Source organism: Chrysochloris asiatica, unplaced genomic scaffold, assembly GCF_000296735.1.
Source record: "Chrysochloris asiatica unplaced genomic scaffold, ChrAsi1.0 scaffold00013, whole genome shotgun sequence".
Classification (NCBI taxonomy): Eukaryota; Metazoa; Chordata; class Mammalia; order Afrosoricida; family Chrysochloridae; genus Chrysochloris; species Chrysochloris asiatica.
Genome location: NW_006408531.1, coordinates 14,878,451 through 14,893,555, shown reverse-complemented (window position 1 = coordinate 14,893,555; position 15,105 = coordinate 14,878,451). Strand labels below are relative to the sequence as shown.

The window sequence follows — 15,105 nt, the reverse complement described above, 5'->3', positions numbered from 1 at the left end:
TCTTCACACTGCTTGCCAACCAGGTCCCCAACTGGATTTTCTTGCTTGTCTTTTAAATGACCTTTTGCTTTCTTTACATATGATGTTCCTTATGTCACCCTAAAACACTTTTGGTCTTTGGTCATTAATGTCTAATGCATCAAATCTGTTTTTAAGATGGTTTCTAAATTTAGGTTGGATATACTCAAGGTCGTATTTTGGCTCTCATGAACTTATTTTCATTTTCTTCAGCTTCAGCCTGAACTTGCATATTAGCAATTGAAGGTCTGTTCCACAGTCTTCCCCTGGCCTGGTTCTGGCTGATGGTATTTAGCTTCTTCATCGTCTATTCCCACAGACGTACTCAATTTTATTCTTTTCTTTTTTTTTTTAAGCTTTTATTGTGAGTTGAGTGATCGTCTACGTGGCAGAACATCAGTTTTGCACTCACATAGTTTCTTTAAGGGCGAAGGTCTTGTTTAGGGCTCAAGGACTTCCTATTCCTCTGAGAAACCCAGAGCTGGGACTGTTGTAGCGTTACCAAGGACACCACTTGGCCTGTTAGGAAAGAGCGCAGCAGACTTCATTATCTCCAAGAGCCTTGCTTCTCTACTCATGAGCAATTAAAAAGAAAAGCAGGGCTGTGTTCCTGGTGTTGTCTTTCTATCGCCTCTGCATTTAAAAGGTGTAATAAACTGACTTCTGTTATATACCAGACTCAGCTTGTCAACAGCATTCCAAGTATTTTCATCAAATGAGGTGTCCAAGAAATAGAGAGAAAACAAAACAAAGCAATTTAAAGCTTCCTTGTATGTAAAAACTCTGCTCGGCCAGATTCTAGTTGACAAATAGATTCTTGATTGAATTTGAAAACCTGTGTTAGTGGTTTATTAAATGTCAGATGTGTTGTTATTCAGGAACAAAGGAGTTGTTTTGTCTGAGAGAGTGGATAATACTTGGTAATTCAGACTAAAAGGGCAATAAAGTTTTGCCTTAAGGTTTTATTTTTCCCAGATTAAAATACTAATAGGTTTTGTTGCTACAAAAGTGAATATTTACTCTGTCAATCTTAAAATGAAGATTACTCTTAAAACAGTAAGTATTTTGAGACACTAGAACACATTGCCTGGTGTAATGTGAAACTTCCAAGTAGATGTTTCTTCAAATTAGATGTGATAGTCAATGTGGTCTTCCAAAATTGGGCAAGGATTTCAATAGATATGAAAGTAATGTCGTTGCATTACTTTTTTCTGGGTTCCGATCTTCATGACCATTGCTGGTGGTGGTCTTCTTTTTTCCATCTCCTATTGCTGATATTGATTGTTAAACCTCTGAGAAAGGCAGAGAGGCCGCAGGAGCAGAGCTGAATCCCTGTTGGGAAGCATCAGCATCATTACCTCTGGCAAGTCGCTAGAATCTAAGCCTGACCTCCAGCAGCCCCCCTCCCCTTCTCTCCCTTAGTTCAGGACACCAGTATCTTCATTCTCTCTTGCTTATACTCAGCCTTGCCTAGTTTCATCCCTTCTCTAGAGTAGCCAGAGTGAGTTTTCTAAAACTCATATCTGACCACATGGATTCCTGCTTAAAACCTCTTTGATCTCAGGATGAAGAACAAATGTCCGACACAGTGTACAAGCTCCATTAAGATCTGACCCCAATACATGTTTCAGCTTCACTTCCCACCATTACTCTCCTAATCCTCCATGCATCATCCAGTCAGACATAATCAGTTTCCCAAACATATCACTCATTCCTTTACTCATTCAACAAATATTTATTGAGTGCTTAAGATACACCAGGTGCTGGGAATAGAGAAGATGAATAAAGCAAATAGAAAGCTCTGCTTTCTACCAAGGAAAACAGAAAATAAATATGTAGTAAAATGGTATCGTATGTAGTATGGAGTCCTGGTGTGGCGCTGTGGCTTAATGCACCAGACTGCAAAGCCGTTTGAACTGCAAGATCGGCAGTTCAAGCTCACCAGCTGCTCCTCGGAAACCCTATACAGGGTCACTATGGGTCAGGATCGGCTCGACAGCACTTAACAACAACAAGGGGTGTCAAGTCATTTCCAGTTCATAGCAACTCTGTATAGGGGTTCCAAGGGTGTAAATCTTTACGAAAGTAGAAAACCTCATCTTTCTCCCACAGAGCATCTGGTGGACTCGAACGGCTGACTTTGTAGTTAGCAGCCTAACACATAGCCCACTATGCCACCAGAGCTCCTTAAATATCCCATATAGCAAACAACAATAACAACCAAAAAAACATTGCTGCCATCTAGTCAATTCCAACTCATGACAAAACCATGTGTTCCAGATTAGAACTGAGTTCCATGGGGCTGTGTTAGCTGTGATCTTTTCAGAAGAAGACTGAAGTGCCTCTCTTCCACTGTGCCATTGGGTGGGTTCAAACCTCCAACCTTTTGGTTAGTAGTCAAACACAAACCATTTGTACCTCCCAGAATATTATTATATTTTATGTAATAGGATATATATATAATTCTATAAAATAGAATATTATTAAAAAGTAATATACAAATATAAAACAGAGAAAGAGGGTATGGATTGTCCCTCTTGCCTCCTAGACTTCAACACGTGCTCTTCCTTCTGCTGGGCACAATTTCCTCTATATTCTCTGACTCCTTTCTGACTCACTCGTCTTTTTTATCTCAACTTGGGCATGTCTTCTTCTGAAAGGCCTTCTTTTTCTCCAGAATTCCATCTCGCATGCTCCATCTATTTGGTTTCACGGTCTTCTTTTACTTTCCCCATCACAGTGTTCATCACTCTAACTTGCCATGGGCCCACTAGCTGTCTCTGTTCCCCATAGGCTGTGAGCTTCAGGACTCCTACCTCAGTCATGTTGTATCCTCAGTACGCAACACAGTCCTGATTGCCAGGGGCTATTTGTTGGGTGGTGAAAGGTTTGCTGAATAGGTCGGCAGATGAGTTGATGGATAAGTGGATAGATGCATGGATGGATGATGGACGGACCAGATGCATGCAACAAGAAAGGCAGACCCTGAGCAGTAGTAAGAGAGCAGGAATATCGGCAACAGTGCCTACAGCAGGTACACACATGAAGCATGGTGGAAATCTGACTACACAGTGGTGGCAGCATTTGGAAGAGGGAGACCAGCAAGTGAAGTTACACACCCTCGCTGTCCACTAGTAGCCACTGTTGATGATCATCGCATCCTATTACCTCACTCTAAAAGTATATTAGAAGTCCTGGTAGAGCACTGTAGGATAAGCACTGGACTACTAACTGCAAGATCAGTGGTTCAAACCCACCAGCCACTCCTCGGAAATCCTATACAGGGTTGCTATGAGTCAGAACTGACTCAATGGCGCTTAACAACAGCAAGAGTATATGAAGAATGAAAAGCACTGATTGAAAAACGAGCTTTATATATAAATCTTATTTTGTATCTTGGAATTGACAAATGTTGCCTGATATATAAGGAATCCTGATAGTGTAATAGATTAAGAACTGGGTTGCTAATGACAAAGTCAGCAGTTCAAATCTACCAGTCGCTCCATGGGAGAAAGATAAAGCTTCCTGCTACCATATTTATAGCTTTGGAAACCTTATACATGGTCACTAGGAGTCAGAACCAATTCCACAGCCCAGAGCTACCACCACCACTATCTGATATATGTGATTTCTGGAGTCATGATCTGAACCTGATACTGGTTGTCCATAAATGAATAATAGGAGACAGCCAGTTGCTTTTAATCATTTAAAATCTCTTTGGCTTTTGCCTAAGTCTAAGTGTTTCACAACAGAAGTCCCCAAGTCAGCTTCTATCAACTATTGACCCAAAATTCAAACAGAATTTTTTCTTTTAAATTTTAGCTATTTAAACTTTTACAGTTTCTGAACTTTGGGGTTTGAGAAATGAATCACTCTGTACCCATTCAACAAACATTTCCTTGTTTAAGTGACACACAAAGATGAATAAGACAGACCCCCAGCTTTCAATGGCTGTCATGTATGGTAGCAGCTTTCACACCTGGCATGTGTACCCATGGGAATAACGAACGAAGACTTTGTAAGAGGCACACAAGTCTGAATAGTACTAACTGAATCCATCTTCAGATCTCACCTCCCATGTGTCATCTCATCTTCCCTGATCTTCCTGGGCTGTGCTTGCTGTACCAATTCTGCTTTTTCATCCCTCTTTCACAACCACTCTGCCCCCATCTCCCTTTTACAGAACAAAGGCTCTTCCCCATCCTGAATCACGTTACATATTGCCCTGTATATAAAAATAGCCAAAAGGACAAGTTGGAATATTAAAGGAAGTCTCCTATGCTTGAAGTACCATTAACATCCCCATCTATTTCATAAATCGATGAATTTCCAATAAATATTTAAGTTGAAGCATATTTATTTTTCCAAATTTGCAATACCCATATGTTTTGTTTAATTGGTTACCAATAACAATTGCATTGTAAATCAAGCTGAAAAATATCTAAAACTTAGAGACTTATGTTAGGAAAGTTTGTTAAATTCAAATTTTCCATTTATATATTTTTGGTGTTGCAGAGAGACATTTGATAGGGTGAGAATGAAGGAATGTCATGTATAAAAACATATTACATTAAAATAAAATTCTGTGGGGAAGTGGAATAGAAATACAAAATCTAGGGGGAAAATTAATTTGAAATTTCTAATTTAAAAAAGAAATTATATTCTTGAGTTGTTTTTTATGTTTTCCCCCACCCCTAGTGGATGATGTTAGACATTAAGTGCCACTAGTATTTAGATTTCCTCAGATTCATTAATACATAAAAGAATGGTTTGATGATTTTGTATTAAAATACCAATATTCACAAATACACATGACACTATATCTTTTGTAACCACTTAAATTAGATATTAATTCTGAAAAGTGTATGAAAGCATAGTTTTTCAAAATTCTTTTCAGTAGTAAATGAGCAAAACCCTATGAAGACCACATGGGGCACACATGATCCTTGGGAAGAAGGCCAGTGAAGAGAGTGATTAGAAGACGTGGCAGGCACTAGAGTGGACACTTGGGCAGGTGGGGGGGATTGGTGCCTAGAAGAGGGCACAGTCAGTTAGTTATATTTGGGGAACCAGATGACAATTTGTCTCAGAGATTCATAGACAAATGTGTGTATTTCTGACTACTCATATGACTCTGCCACCTCCGTGGTACAAACCACCATCATCTCTTGCCTGGATGACTGCTATAGTCTCCAAGCCACCCTGTGCCTCTACACCTGTTCTAACCTCCATCGAATTCTATGTTCATCATAGCAGTCCAACATGAGCTGTTTAAAAATAGAAACCATGTAGTCCCATTCCTTCCAGTCCCCTGCAGTGACTTCTTATTTCATTCCGAGTCAAGTCACCATCCTTGAAGAATCGGGCCTCTCATTGCTTCTAACTCCACCCACTAATGTTGTCTCCTGTCTGGCTGCGCATTGACATTCTGGCTGTTTGTTCTTGCTTTGGGTCCTGTGCTCTGGCTAGTTCCTCTGTTAGAAACACTGTTAGAAACACTCTTCCCCCAAAACATATGCATGGTTAACTGGCCAACCCTCCCACCCCCAAATCTCACCTCTCCCCTGACTACCCTGCCAGCCTCTACCCAGGAAACTCTGCTTCTCCTTTTCTGCATTCACTCACTGTCTTCTGACAGGCCACTTACACAGGAGCCCTGGAGGTGCAGTGGACTACGTGTTGGACTGCTAGCCAAAAGGTCGGTGGTTCGAACCCCCTGCCATTCTGCAGGAAAAAGATGAGGCAATCTGTTTTTATGCCTCGAACACACTATGGAGTAATTCTTGTCTGTCCTTTATGGTCTCTAGGAGTCAGAATAAGGGGGTAACAGAATACCATTTTCAGAAGTAAAGTTCTATGTTTAGTATTCACTCTCTGCCTCTGCTCAACTCTACCAACCTCGATCCTTATGTATTTTGTTTATTAATATCACCCAAGTATTCATCACAGTGTCTGAAACATAGTAGTAAATGTTCCATAGTAGTAAATTAATTCAGATCATTTGTTTGGTTACTTATTTAGGAAATTTGTAGAAAGCACTTGTTGTTGTTGTTGTTGTTATATGCTGTGGAGTCGGTTCCAACTCATAGCGACCCTGTACAGAGTTTCCGAGGCTCTAAATCTTTACGGGAGCAGAAAGCCTCATCTTTCTTCCGCGAAACAGCTGGTAGTTTCGAACTGCTGATCGTGAGGTTGGCAAGCCGGATACACAACCACTACACTACCAGAGCTCTTTAGAAAGTACTTCCTGAAGTGTAATTGTATGTTCTATTGTCTTTTTCTCTATGCCGCATCCACACCTACTCAATTTCTACCATCCCCTAGTGCTCATCTCAAAATCTGGTTTCACCAGCAGATTTCCCAAGTATCCTTTCGTTTGTCCTTAGGAAAATCATTAATGACGATGTTAAGTCAGACTGGCATAAATAACAATGCTCAAGGCGACCCTCCAGATCCTTTTGTTCTGCTCAACAAGGAGGGAGCGTCACTTATCATTAGGTCCTGTTATGATTTTCTGGCCCTTTTAAGAAATCGCAGAAGGGAACGCATGTCCACATTTATTTGAATTGGTTTTGCTAGTGAACTCTCAAGAGTGATTGAGTTAAATGTCATTGCAGGATTGAGCATCTGCTACATCACACTAACCTGTCAGTCTCTGCTTTTATAAATCTTTACAAACAAAACAAATTAGTCTAGCATACTATTTCTAATAAACATTCTTTTGTTACATGTGGCTCATGTCCAAAAGGAGATAATGGGCCAGTTGATAAAAGTAATGAAATCTCATCACTAGCTCAAACACAATCAAGTGATGAATAAAGAATAAAGAGTCCTCAGCAATGGGGAGAAATGAATAGCAATGGAACTGCCTGGTCAAAGGATCGAAGATTCGGCCCTATGAACTCATTATGCAAACTCCTGGAGAAGAAACCAGCGTCTGGTTACAGATCCAAGTAGAGTTGCTGTTTTCTGGCGCTTATGTTTTCCTGTGGGGCCTGGAACAAGAACTCTCTTTTCTCATTTGCTGACAAAGTCACCAGGGGATAATGATAGGATGGTTTTACATCTCACTCCTTCTCCTTGTTGTTAAGAGTTATTGAGTCCGTTCCGATTCATAGGGTTTCCAAGGAGCAGCTAGTGAGCTTGAACTGCCAACCTTGAGGTTCAAACCGACCTTGTGAGCTAGCACATTAACCTGCAGCGCTACACCAGGACTCCACTCCTGCCCCTTAGAGTCTCCTCATGGTTTCCTTGCTTTCTTTCCCTTGCTTTCAATGAGTATTTTTCATAAGCTTGTAACCCTTCCTGAAACAAGATTGAGAATGAAAAAATAAACAAGAAAAGATTTCCTAAAGTCTAAAGGGGTGGCATTGTGAGATAAAGCACTGGACCACGAGGTCAGTTTGAACCACAAGTTCAGCAGTTCAAACTCACCAGCTATTTCTTGGTGAGTTTATACAGGGTTGCTATAGAAAAAGAAGAAGACCCCACTGTAGGAATGCAGTGTACAATAAGCACTGGACTGCTAACCTTAAGGTCAGTGGCTCAAACCCACCGCTGCCTCTCAGAAACCCTATACAGTGTGGTCATATGCATCAGAACTGGCTCAACAACATTTGACAACAACAACAAAAGGGTTAAGAGAACCCTGGTGGCACTGTAGGGTAAAAACTGGACTGCTAACCTCACGGTCAACAGTCCAGTCCCTCCCAGTTCAACCCTACCAGCTGCTCTGTGGGGAAAAGATTGGGGTTTTCTGCCAGTAAAGATTTACAACCTTGGAAATCCTATACTCGGTGTCTGTGAGCCAGAACTGATTCCATGGCAACGTGTTTGGTTTGAGTTTTGAAGAAAAGGGTTAAGGTAGCCTTGGTGTGCTGTAGGCTAAGCATGGGACTGCCGCAGATTGAATTTGTCAGCCACTTTGAGGGAGCTCCATTAGGCAGTGTGCTCCCATAAAGATTTACAGTCTCAGAAACCCTATGGCGCACTTCTGCTCTGGTCAGTAGCGTTGCTGTAAGTCAGAGTCAACTCATTGGCAGTTGGGGCTCAATGGGGTTAAACACTCAACTGAAAGGTTGGTGATTTGAAGCCACTCAGAGATATCTCAGAAGGAAAACCTGGCAACCTGCTTCCAAAACGTCACAACCACTGAACACCTATAAACAGTTCCACTCTGACATGTAAGGGGTTCCCATGAGTCAGAACTGCCTCCCGAGCAACTGGTATGGGTAGGGTTTTGTTTGTTTGTTTGTTTTTAATTCTATATTTCTGAAATTTGTGGTAAGGTTGCAATATCTGCTAATTAGAACAAAACACAACAAACTGTAGAAAGGATTCATTATTTAAATGATTCAATATTCCATTAACAAGCATATTTAGAATAACAGTAAGGTCAAAGAGCTGACTCAAAACATGGTACTTTCAATCAACTCATATGCATGTGAGGAGTGCTGGTGTGGCGCTGTAGGTTAATGCACTGGACTGCAAGGTCAGTTTGAATCGCAAGGTCGTCGGGTTCAAGTTCACCTCAGAAACCCTATACAGGGCCCCTACGAATTGGAACCAACTCCACAGTACTTTACAACAGCCACAACATATGTGAAAGATGGGCAATGACTAGAGGAGACCAAAGAGGAGTTGGTGCCTTAGAATCATTGTGCTTGTGAAGACTACTAAACATACCATGGATGGCCAGAAGAACAAACAAATCTGTCTTAGAAAAAGTGCAGCCAGAATGCTCCTTAGAAACAAGAATGCTGAGACTTTGGACACGTGGTCAGGAGGGATCAGTCTATGTGCCTAAGAATGGATTACCACAGATCCACCGAATCGAAACTGTATGGACTGGCACCCAGGAATCTGAGTATGTCACCAACTGTGCGGGTGATACATGCAGACACAGGAAGTTTTCTTCAACAGTGTTGAGAAATAATGGTTGGTGTAGTGGATCAGACCAGAAGTTGTGGTCTCTGCCTCTGTGTTAGAATAGTGCTATTGTTGTAAATTACTACCAAGTTGGCCCACAACCCACGGCAACCCTATCTGCACAATAGAATGAAATGCTGCACTGTCCCGCACCATCCCCTGATCTAGGGTTTTCACTGGTTAATTTTGGGAAGAAAATTGCCAGGCTTTTCTTCCTTGTCTATCTTCCTTTGACACTGCCACAGAAACCTGTGCAGCGTCATAATAACAGCATGACCAGAAATGGAACCTGGTTCTCACAAATGGAAGTTGAGAATTCTTTGGCCACAGAACTATCACTGCCCTCTGCTGTTAATATACTGTTGTTTTATGCCATCCAGTCGGGTCCAACTCATAGGATCTTGTATAGGGTTTCCAAGGCTATAAATCTTTTCAGAAACAGAAAGCCTCATCTTTCTTCTATGACGCAGCTGGTGAGCTTGAACCACCAACCTTGTGGTTTGCAGTCCAGTGTTTATTCTACAGAACCACACATTCCCTTGTTCTTAATATAGTCCACGTTATTCATCACTACCAATTTTTACTTGCTTCATTTCCACATTTAGTTTCGTCTGGTGAAATGACTGGAAAGAGGAGCAAAGGCATTAAATCCTCATTCAGCCCTGCGGTGGAGGGTTAGCAAGGGTTCTGAAGCTACCCACCACTGTCATTATAACCTTCAGCATAGGCCTTGTGATGATTCTGCATTTCTTTCTTGGTCCAGCACTATGTCATCAGGTATAAACTGGCAATCCCTGGCCTCCCTGAAGTGTGTTCAGCATGAAAGATCAGTATCTGGTTTCTCCCTCATTTAAAACTTTTGTTTTCTTTCTTTCTAGAATATGTCTGTGCTGGAGAATCACCACTGGCGATCTACAATTGGCATGCTTCGAGAATCAAGGCTTCTCGCTCACTTGCCAACGGAAATGACGTAAGTGCTATGGAGATGGAGCAGACCGATGGCCACACATTGAAGATAACATGACTGCTCTAGGGGACGTCTGAGACCCCTAGAGCAAATGGCAGGGAGCCAATCGTCGATGCTTCCTGTCTGCACCTCGCCGGCCTATTTCAGGGACATTTAGTGTCAGTTACATCAACCCAGAAACCAGAATCTCTGTGTGCACTTTGAAAGGGCCTTAGCTAGCCTACGACCTAGCGTCAGGAAAAGGAATAATAAACAGTTTTCAGCTTTCACACTTCACCATCAACACTCTACTGTGCCAAAATCCTGCCTTCCCATGTGGATCCAAGTAATAAATATTTGTCAAAAAGGAACACGGGCGTTCTCAAGCTAGATTTAAGACTAGTCCAATGAAGTGAATTGTGTAATCGCCAGTCTTAGCAAAGATAGAAATCAAAATAGTTTCAAAAAGATGTCTTTTGTTAAGTAATTGAGCTGGTTCCAACAATTTATTCAACATCAATGGACCGATATAAAGTATGCAAATATTGCCTATGTAATATGGAAGAGGAAATACTGATTTCCTGGGCTGCTCTTTGTTAGCTCCAGTATTTAATCCAAGTTCTAGTAAGCCCAAGGCCATTGCCTCATTTTCCACTTGGTCCCAAGTTAGCTGCCTTACTGTTTCAAAGCCACCTTGAATCCCATTCTATTTAACTAAAATATGCAGACCCCAAGGGAGCTGGGTGAGAGGAAGTAAACAGATCACTGTGCCCTGCTTACTGAGGGCACAGTGAGGTCAAGGGCCAAGTGTGTCTCCCGGTAGATCAAGCAGCACTCTAGAGCTGTGGGTTTATTCCTGGCCCTCTGATGCTATCTCACATTGTTTCCTAGCACCCAGAGGAATGTGGAATTTGCAGCAGGAACTTCGGTTCTGATAACTTTTTACCTCCTGGAACTAAATAAAACCAGTCCTCATGCCTGGACTAAAAACATGTGCCTTTTACTAGAACAATAAACTGCAAAGACTGAAAGAATTAAAGGCAAAAAAGAACTAAAATTAGAGCAAGAAACCAAATAAGCAGGAGAAAAAGAAAGAGGAGGCCGTGAGAGAGCCAGTTAAAGAAGAAAGAGAGGGGAAGGGAAGGAGAGAGAGGAAGTGAAGAAATGAAAGGAGCCAGGTATGGAGGTACTCTCAGTGTGCTGACCTTGTCCTATAGTATCCACCTCAATCTGACTTGTTAGTCGGTTAGCATCCCTTCTTACAAGTATCCCATTGGCCCCTATGGACTCCAAATAAAAGACTTGATTTCTATGTGTCTTGGTGGAACACGGTATTATCACATATGTGAAAGGACTTCAAAACAGATTCAACAGCAGAGCATCATCAAAATCATGTTTTTTATAACTTCTTGTTGTTAAGTGCCGTCAAGTCGGATCCCACTCATAGTGACCCTGTATAGGGTTTCTGAGGAGCAGCTGGTGTAAATACTTTACAATCAGTTTTATAATTTGGAAAGGAAGATAGATTACTACAAACAGGAAAATTCAAAAAGTGTTAGTTTGAACCATGTTGTTGTTAAGTGCCATAGAGTTGGTCTCAACTCATAGCCAGTCTATGTAGATTTGCCAAGGAATGGCTAGTAGATTTGAATCTCCGACCTTGCAAGTAGAAGTCCAGTGCTTATCCTACAGTGCCACACCAGGACACATATGAAGTTATTATTTCTGAGGCTCAGAAATAGTAGATTCTCAGCAGTTTCATGTGGTCCAAAGTAGCAAAAAGAATAGCAAAAATGATTTGTAATACTATCAGCCAATTAGATTGACTGATCTAATACCTATCTTTTAACACTAATAATATTGTAATATTTTCATGTATTTAATGGCCATTGCTATTTCTTTTGTGAACAATTTTTCCTATTTCCCTATTCAGTGTAATTTATTACTTATTTATAAGAAATTTTTATATATTAATTAGAGTAACTGTTATATGTTGTAAATATTGTTAAATTGTTAGTTAGCCTAGTTAGCCTTTTACTTAGATTTAGTAAAAATTTCACCTGGCTAAAATATTTTATTTTCTAATATAAATTTAGTCATTTTTTAAATTTAAATAATTCTTTAAAAAGAGAATAGTAGTGTTTTAAAATTCGTGCAATATTGAGAAATGTAAAGATAGTATAAATCATTCTTCATCCTACTAGACATGTATCTTTCCCCAACTCTTTTCTGTGACCACAGAGATCATTCCTTACATGCTTTGTGATCTGGTTTTTTGACATAACAAGACACTGTGGAATATAACACATATAATAATGAAAATAGATTAACTGCGCCCAATAACAAAATGATACTGGGTAGCATAAGATGAACTCTGGTGATGCGGTGGGTTAAGCATTGGGCTACTAACTGAAAGGTTGGTGATTTGAACCTCCACCTGGTCAATGAGAGAAGGGTGTGGTAGTCTGCTTCCATGAAGCTTTACAGCCTAAGAAACCCCAGGGAGCAGTTCAACTTACTCCTGTGTTGTTGTTGTTAAGTGCCGTCGAGTCGGTTCTGACCCATAGCAACCCTGAACAGGGTTTCCGATGCTGTAAATCTTTACGGGGGTAGAAAGCCTCATCTTTCTCCCAAGGAACAGCTGCAGTTCAACTTAGTCCTAGATAGGGTCACTATGAGTCAGAAACAACTGTCATCAGTAGGTTTGGTGTTGGGGGCGTTTAGGGTAACATAAGAGTCTGACATGACTCAGAATCATTTGATGGCAGTGGTTTTTCAGTTCAATTATTCCACTCTTGGCATGTCTCTGTCCAAGGATAGAACTGATGGTCGATGAGAAGAATCCCTCTTGGGCTGTGAGAGGTTTGGGACACTGTGTAATGCACAGAATCAGAGGTGGCAATGAGATTACAAACTGTCTGATAGTGAGCGAATCAATCAATCGCCCTCTCAAATGGATTTGCTTCTGTGTGCTTTTGTCTTTCGTTCTTGTGGATGCAGACAGGATATTGAACAGCAGCTGGGCTCCTTGATCTTAGCAACAGACATCAACAGACAGAATGAATTTTTGACCAGATTGAAAGCTCACCTTCACAACACAGATTTAAGATTGGATGATGCACGTGACAGACACTTCATGCTTCAGGTAAAAATAAAATCAAATAAAGCTATTATTCATGCCGGGTAAAAACATGATTGATCATTTTAGCACATTTGAGAAGAAGTATTTCCCATGATGTAAGTTAGAGCAGTGACCTAGTTTCTTATAAGCTTTGTGACACATTAAATTTTTAAGTAGTTTTTCCAGCAGGCGAAGTCTGGGTTTCATGTCAGTGACTTGATAATATCACACATTTCTTTGTTTGGGAACTGCTCCACCACAAAGTAACCCCATAGCCTGTTGCATGCAGTAAGTGTCTACCACATTTCATGGCTTAGTAAAGAATTGACTAATATGATAACCTGGGAAATTTGAAAGACTACTTCTGTAACACACAAGTCTAACTGTATCAACTACAGTTTCCTCCAAAACTGAAAAACAAATAGCCTTCCTTTACCTCAAACCTATTTAACCAAACCTGGCTTTACTACTTAAACTCATTTCCATGTGAGGCACAAACATATCTTCCTAATTTTATCGTTTGGGAGGCAATAAATAAACGATTTTCATTTTCATCTAATTTCATTGTATGAAAGCAACGAAACCATCTTGACACAAGAACAAAAAGAGAAGTGAACATTGGGATTGGAGGTCTCACCTGGTATCCAAACCAGAGCGTTCTTCCATTGTTTCCCTTTTGGTGCAAAAGATGCTCTAAATGGCTCATCTAGACAGGCCAACTTTCATCAGGGATGTGGAGTTCCACTGGGAAGACTGAATTGTGTAAACTTTTGGGCCCCACTTCCCAAGCTGCTCTCGGAAGCTAAAGTGCTCCATCTCTCCCAGGAAATATGCTACCCCAGCTGTAGAGTTACGCCTCCCTCCTTATTCCTTCCCAGACTAATCTAGTCCCTGAGTGTGACAAATATTGGCCAGGTGTCTGATTTTAGAGACTCAAGCCAAGGCCTTGAGTGGCTAAAAGAACCTGTCTGAACACTTACGTTTCAGAAAGAAAACTTGCTAACTCAAATGAATCCCTAACAGACAGAATCTGGAGGAAACTTCTGCCCTTTACCGATTCCTACACAAACTGGTCCCTCCATTAACCAGAAAGTAAACAACCAATTTTGCAACTCAGTGTCAGCAAGGATATCCCAGACCCCATCACTGCCAGTGGATTTGAGCTCCCAAGAAACTGGGTCAAAACAAACCGCCATTGCTGGTGGGCAGCACACACTACTGGGAGCTCATCCAGGTCTCTCAGGTAGTTGGTGGTTAAGGGAAAGAATCTGCTTCTCTGGGAATTCAAGGTAACCCTGTTCAAGGCAGCATCGCTGACCACATCTGATATTCCAGATCTAGACCTGTGTAAGGCAAATCAAAAAGGCCTTAAACTTAGCTCTGCAAACAAAACACACCTACATTTTCTATGAGTCAGTTCCCAGACTGACACAGCCACAAAAAGGCACATATAGATACTGTAAATGATGTGTGGAGTCGGTCAGTGTGATGAGGGAGGCCCAGTGTCCTCACTGGATCCTGGCTTGGGTCCTGTGATCTCCCTGCCTGAGAGGTGTAGGGCAGCAAGATGAGCCAAGCCCTGGCTTTCCTTGGCCTGCCCACCTCCAGTCTCCTCCAGGAAGTTCTGTATCCTTGGACTGTGTCTCTTCTCTCATTCTCACTGTTAAAAGTGGGAGGTCTGAATAAAGGTTTTTTGTGCATTAGTAAGTAAGTGCTGTTTCCTGAAGAGACATGTCAGAAAAATTCTCTGTAAATATGGCTTGGTACCATGATGAAGCAGTCCCTGGTGGTACAAAGGGTTTACATGTTCAACTGCTAACCAAAAGTCTGGAGGTTCCAGTCCACTCAGAGTTTCCTCAGAAGACAGGCCCAGTGATCTACTTCTAAATTTCAGCCATTGAAACCCCTGTGGAGCACAGTTCTCTTCTGACACAAATGGAGTAGCCACAAGTCAGAGTCAACTCGACAACAACTAGTTTGAACTGGTACCATGAGGCAGAGGGTGCCCACCCACTGGCTAGGTTTACATCCTCTCTGACTTGAGGTGCATTTGCTAGGAAAGGATCAGCCTCTGACTGTCTCTCCCTGCCCT

The 15,105-nt window shown here is 41.4% G+C and overlaps 1 protein-coding gene across 1 annotated transcript in view; it reads left to right on the top strand.

Moving 5' to 3' along the window:
- Positions 1-15,105, top strand: part of PDE7B (phosphodiesterase 7B) — a 209,931-nt gene that overhangs the window by 183,275 nt on the left and 11,551 nt on the right. The window contains exons 8-9 of the mRNA XM_006834716.1: positions 9,825-9,916; positions 12,893-13,037. Of these exons, the coding sequence (XP_006834779.1) occupies positions 9,825-9,916; positions 12,893-13,037 (237 nt within the window). The remainder of the gene's footprint in view (positions 1-9,824; positions 9,917-12,892; positions 13,038-15,105) is intronic.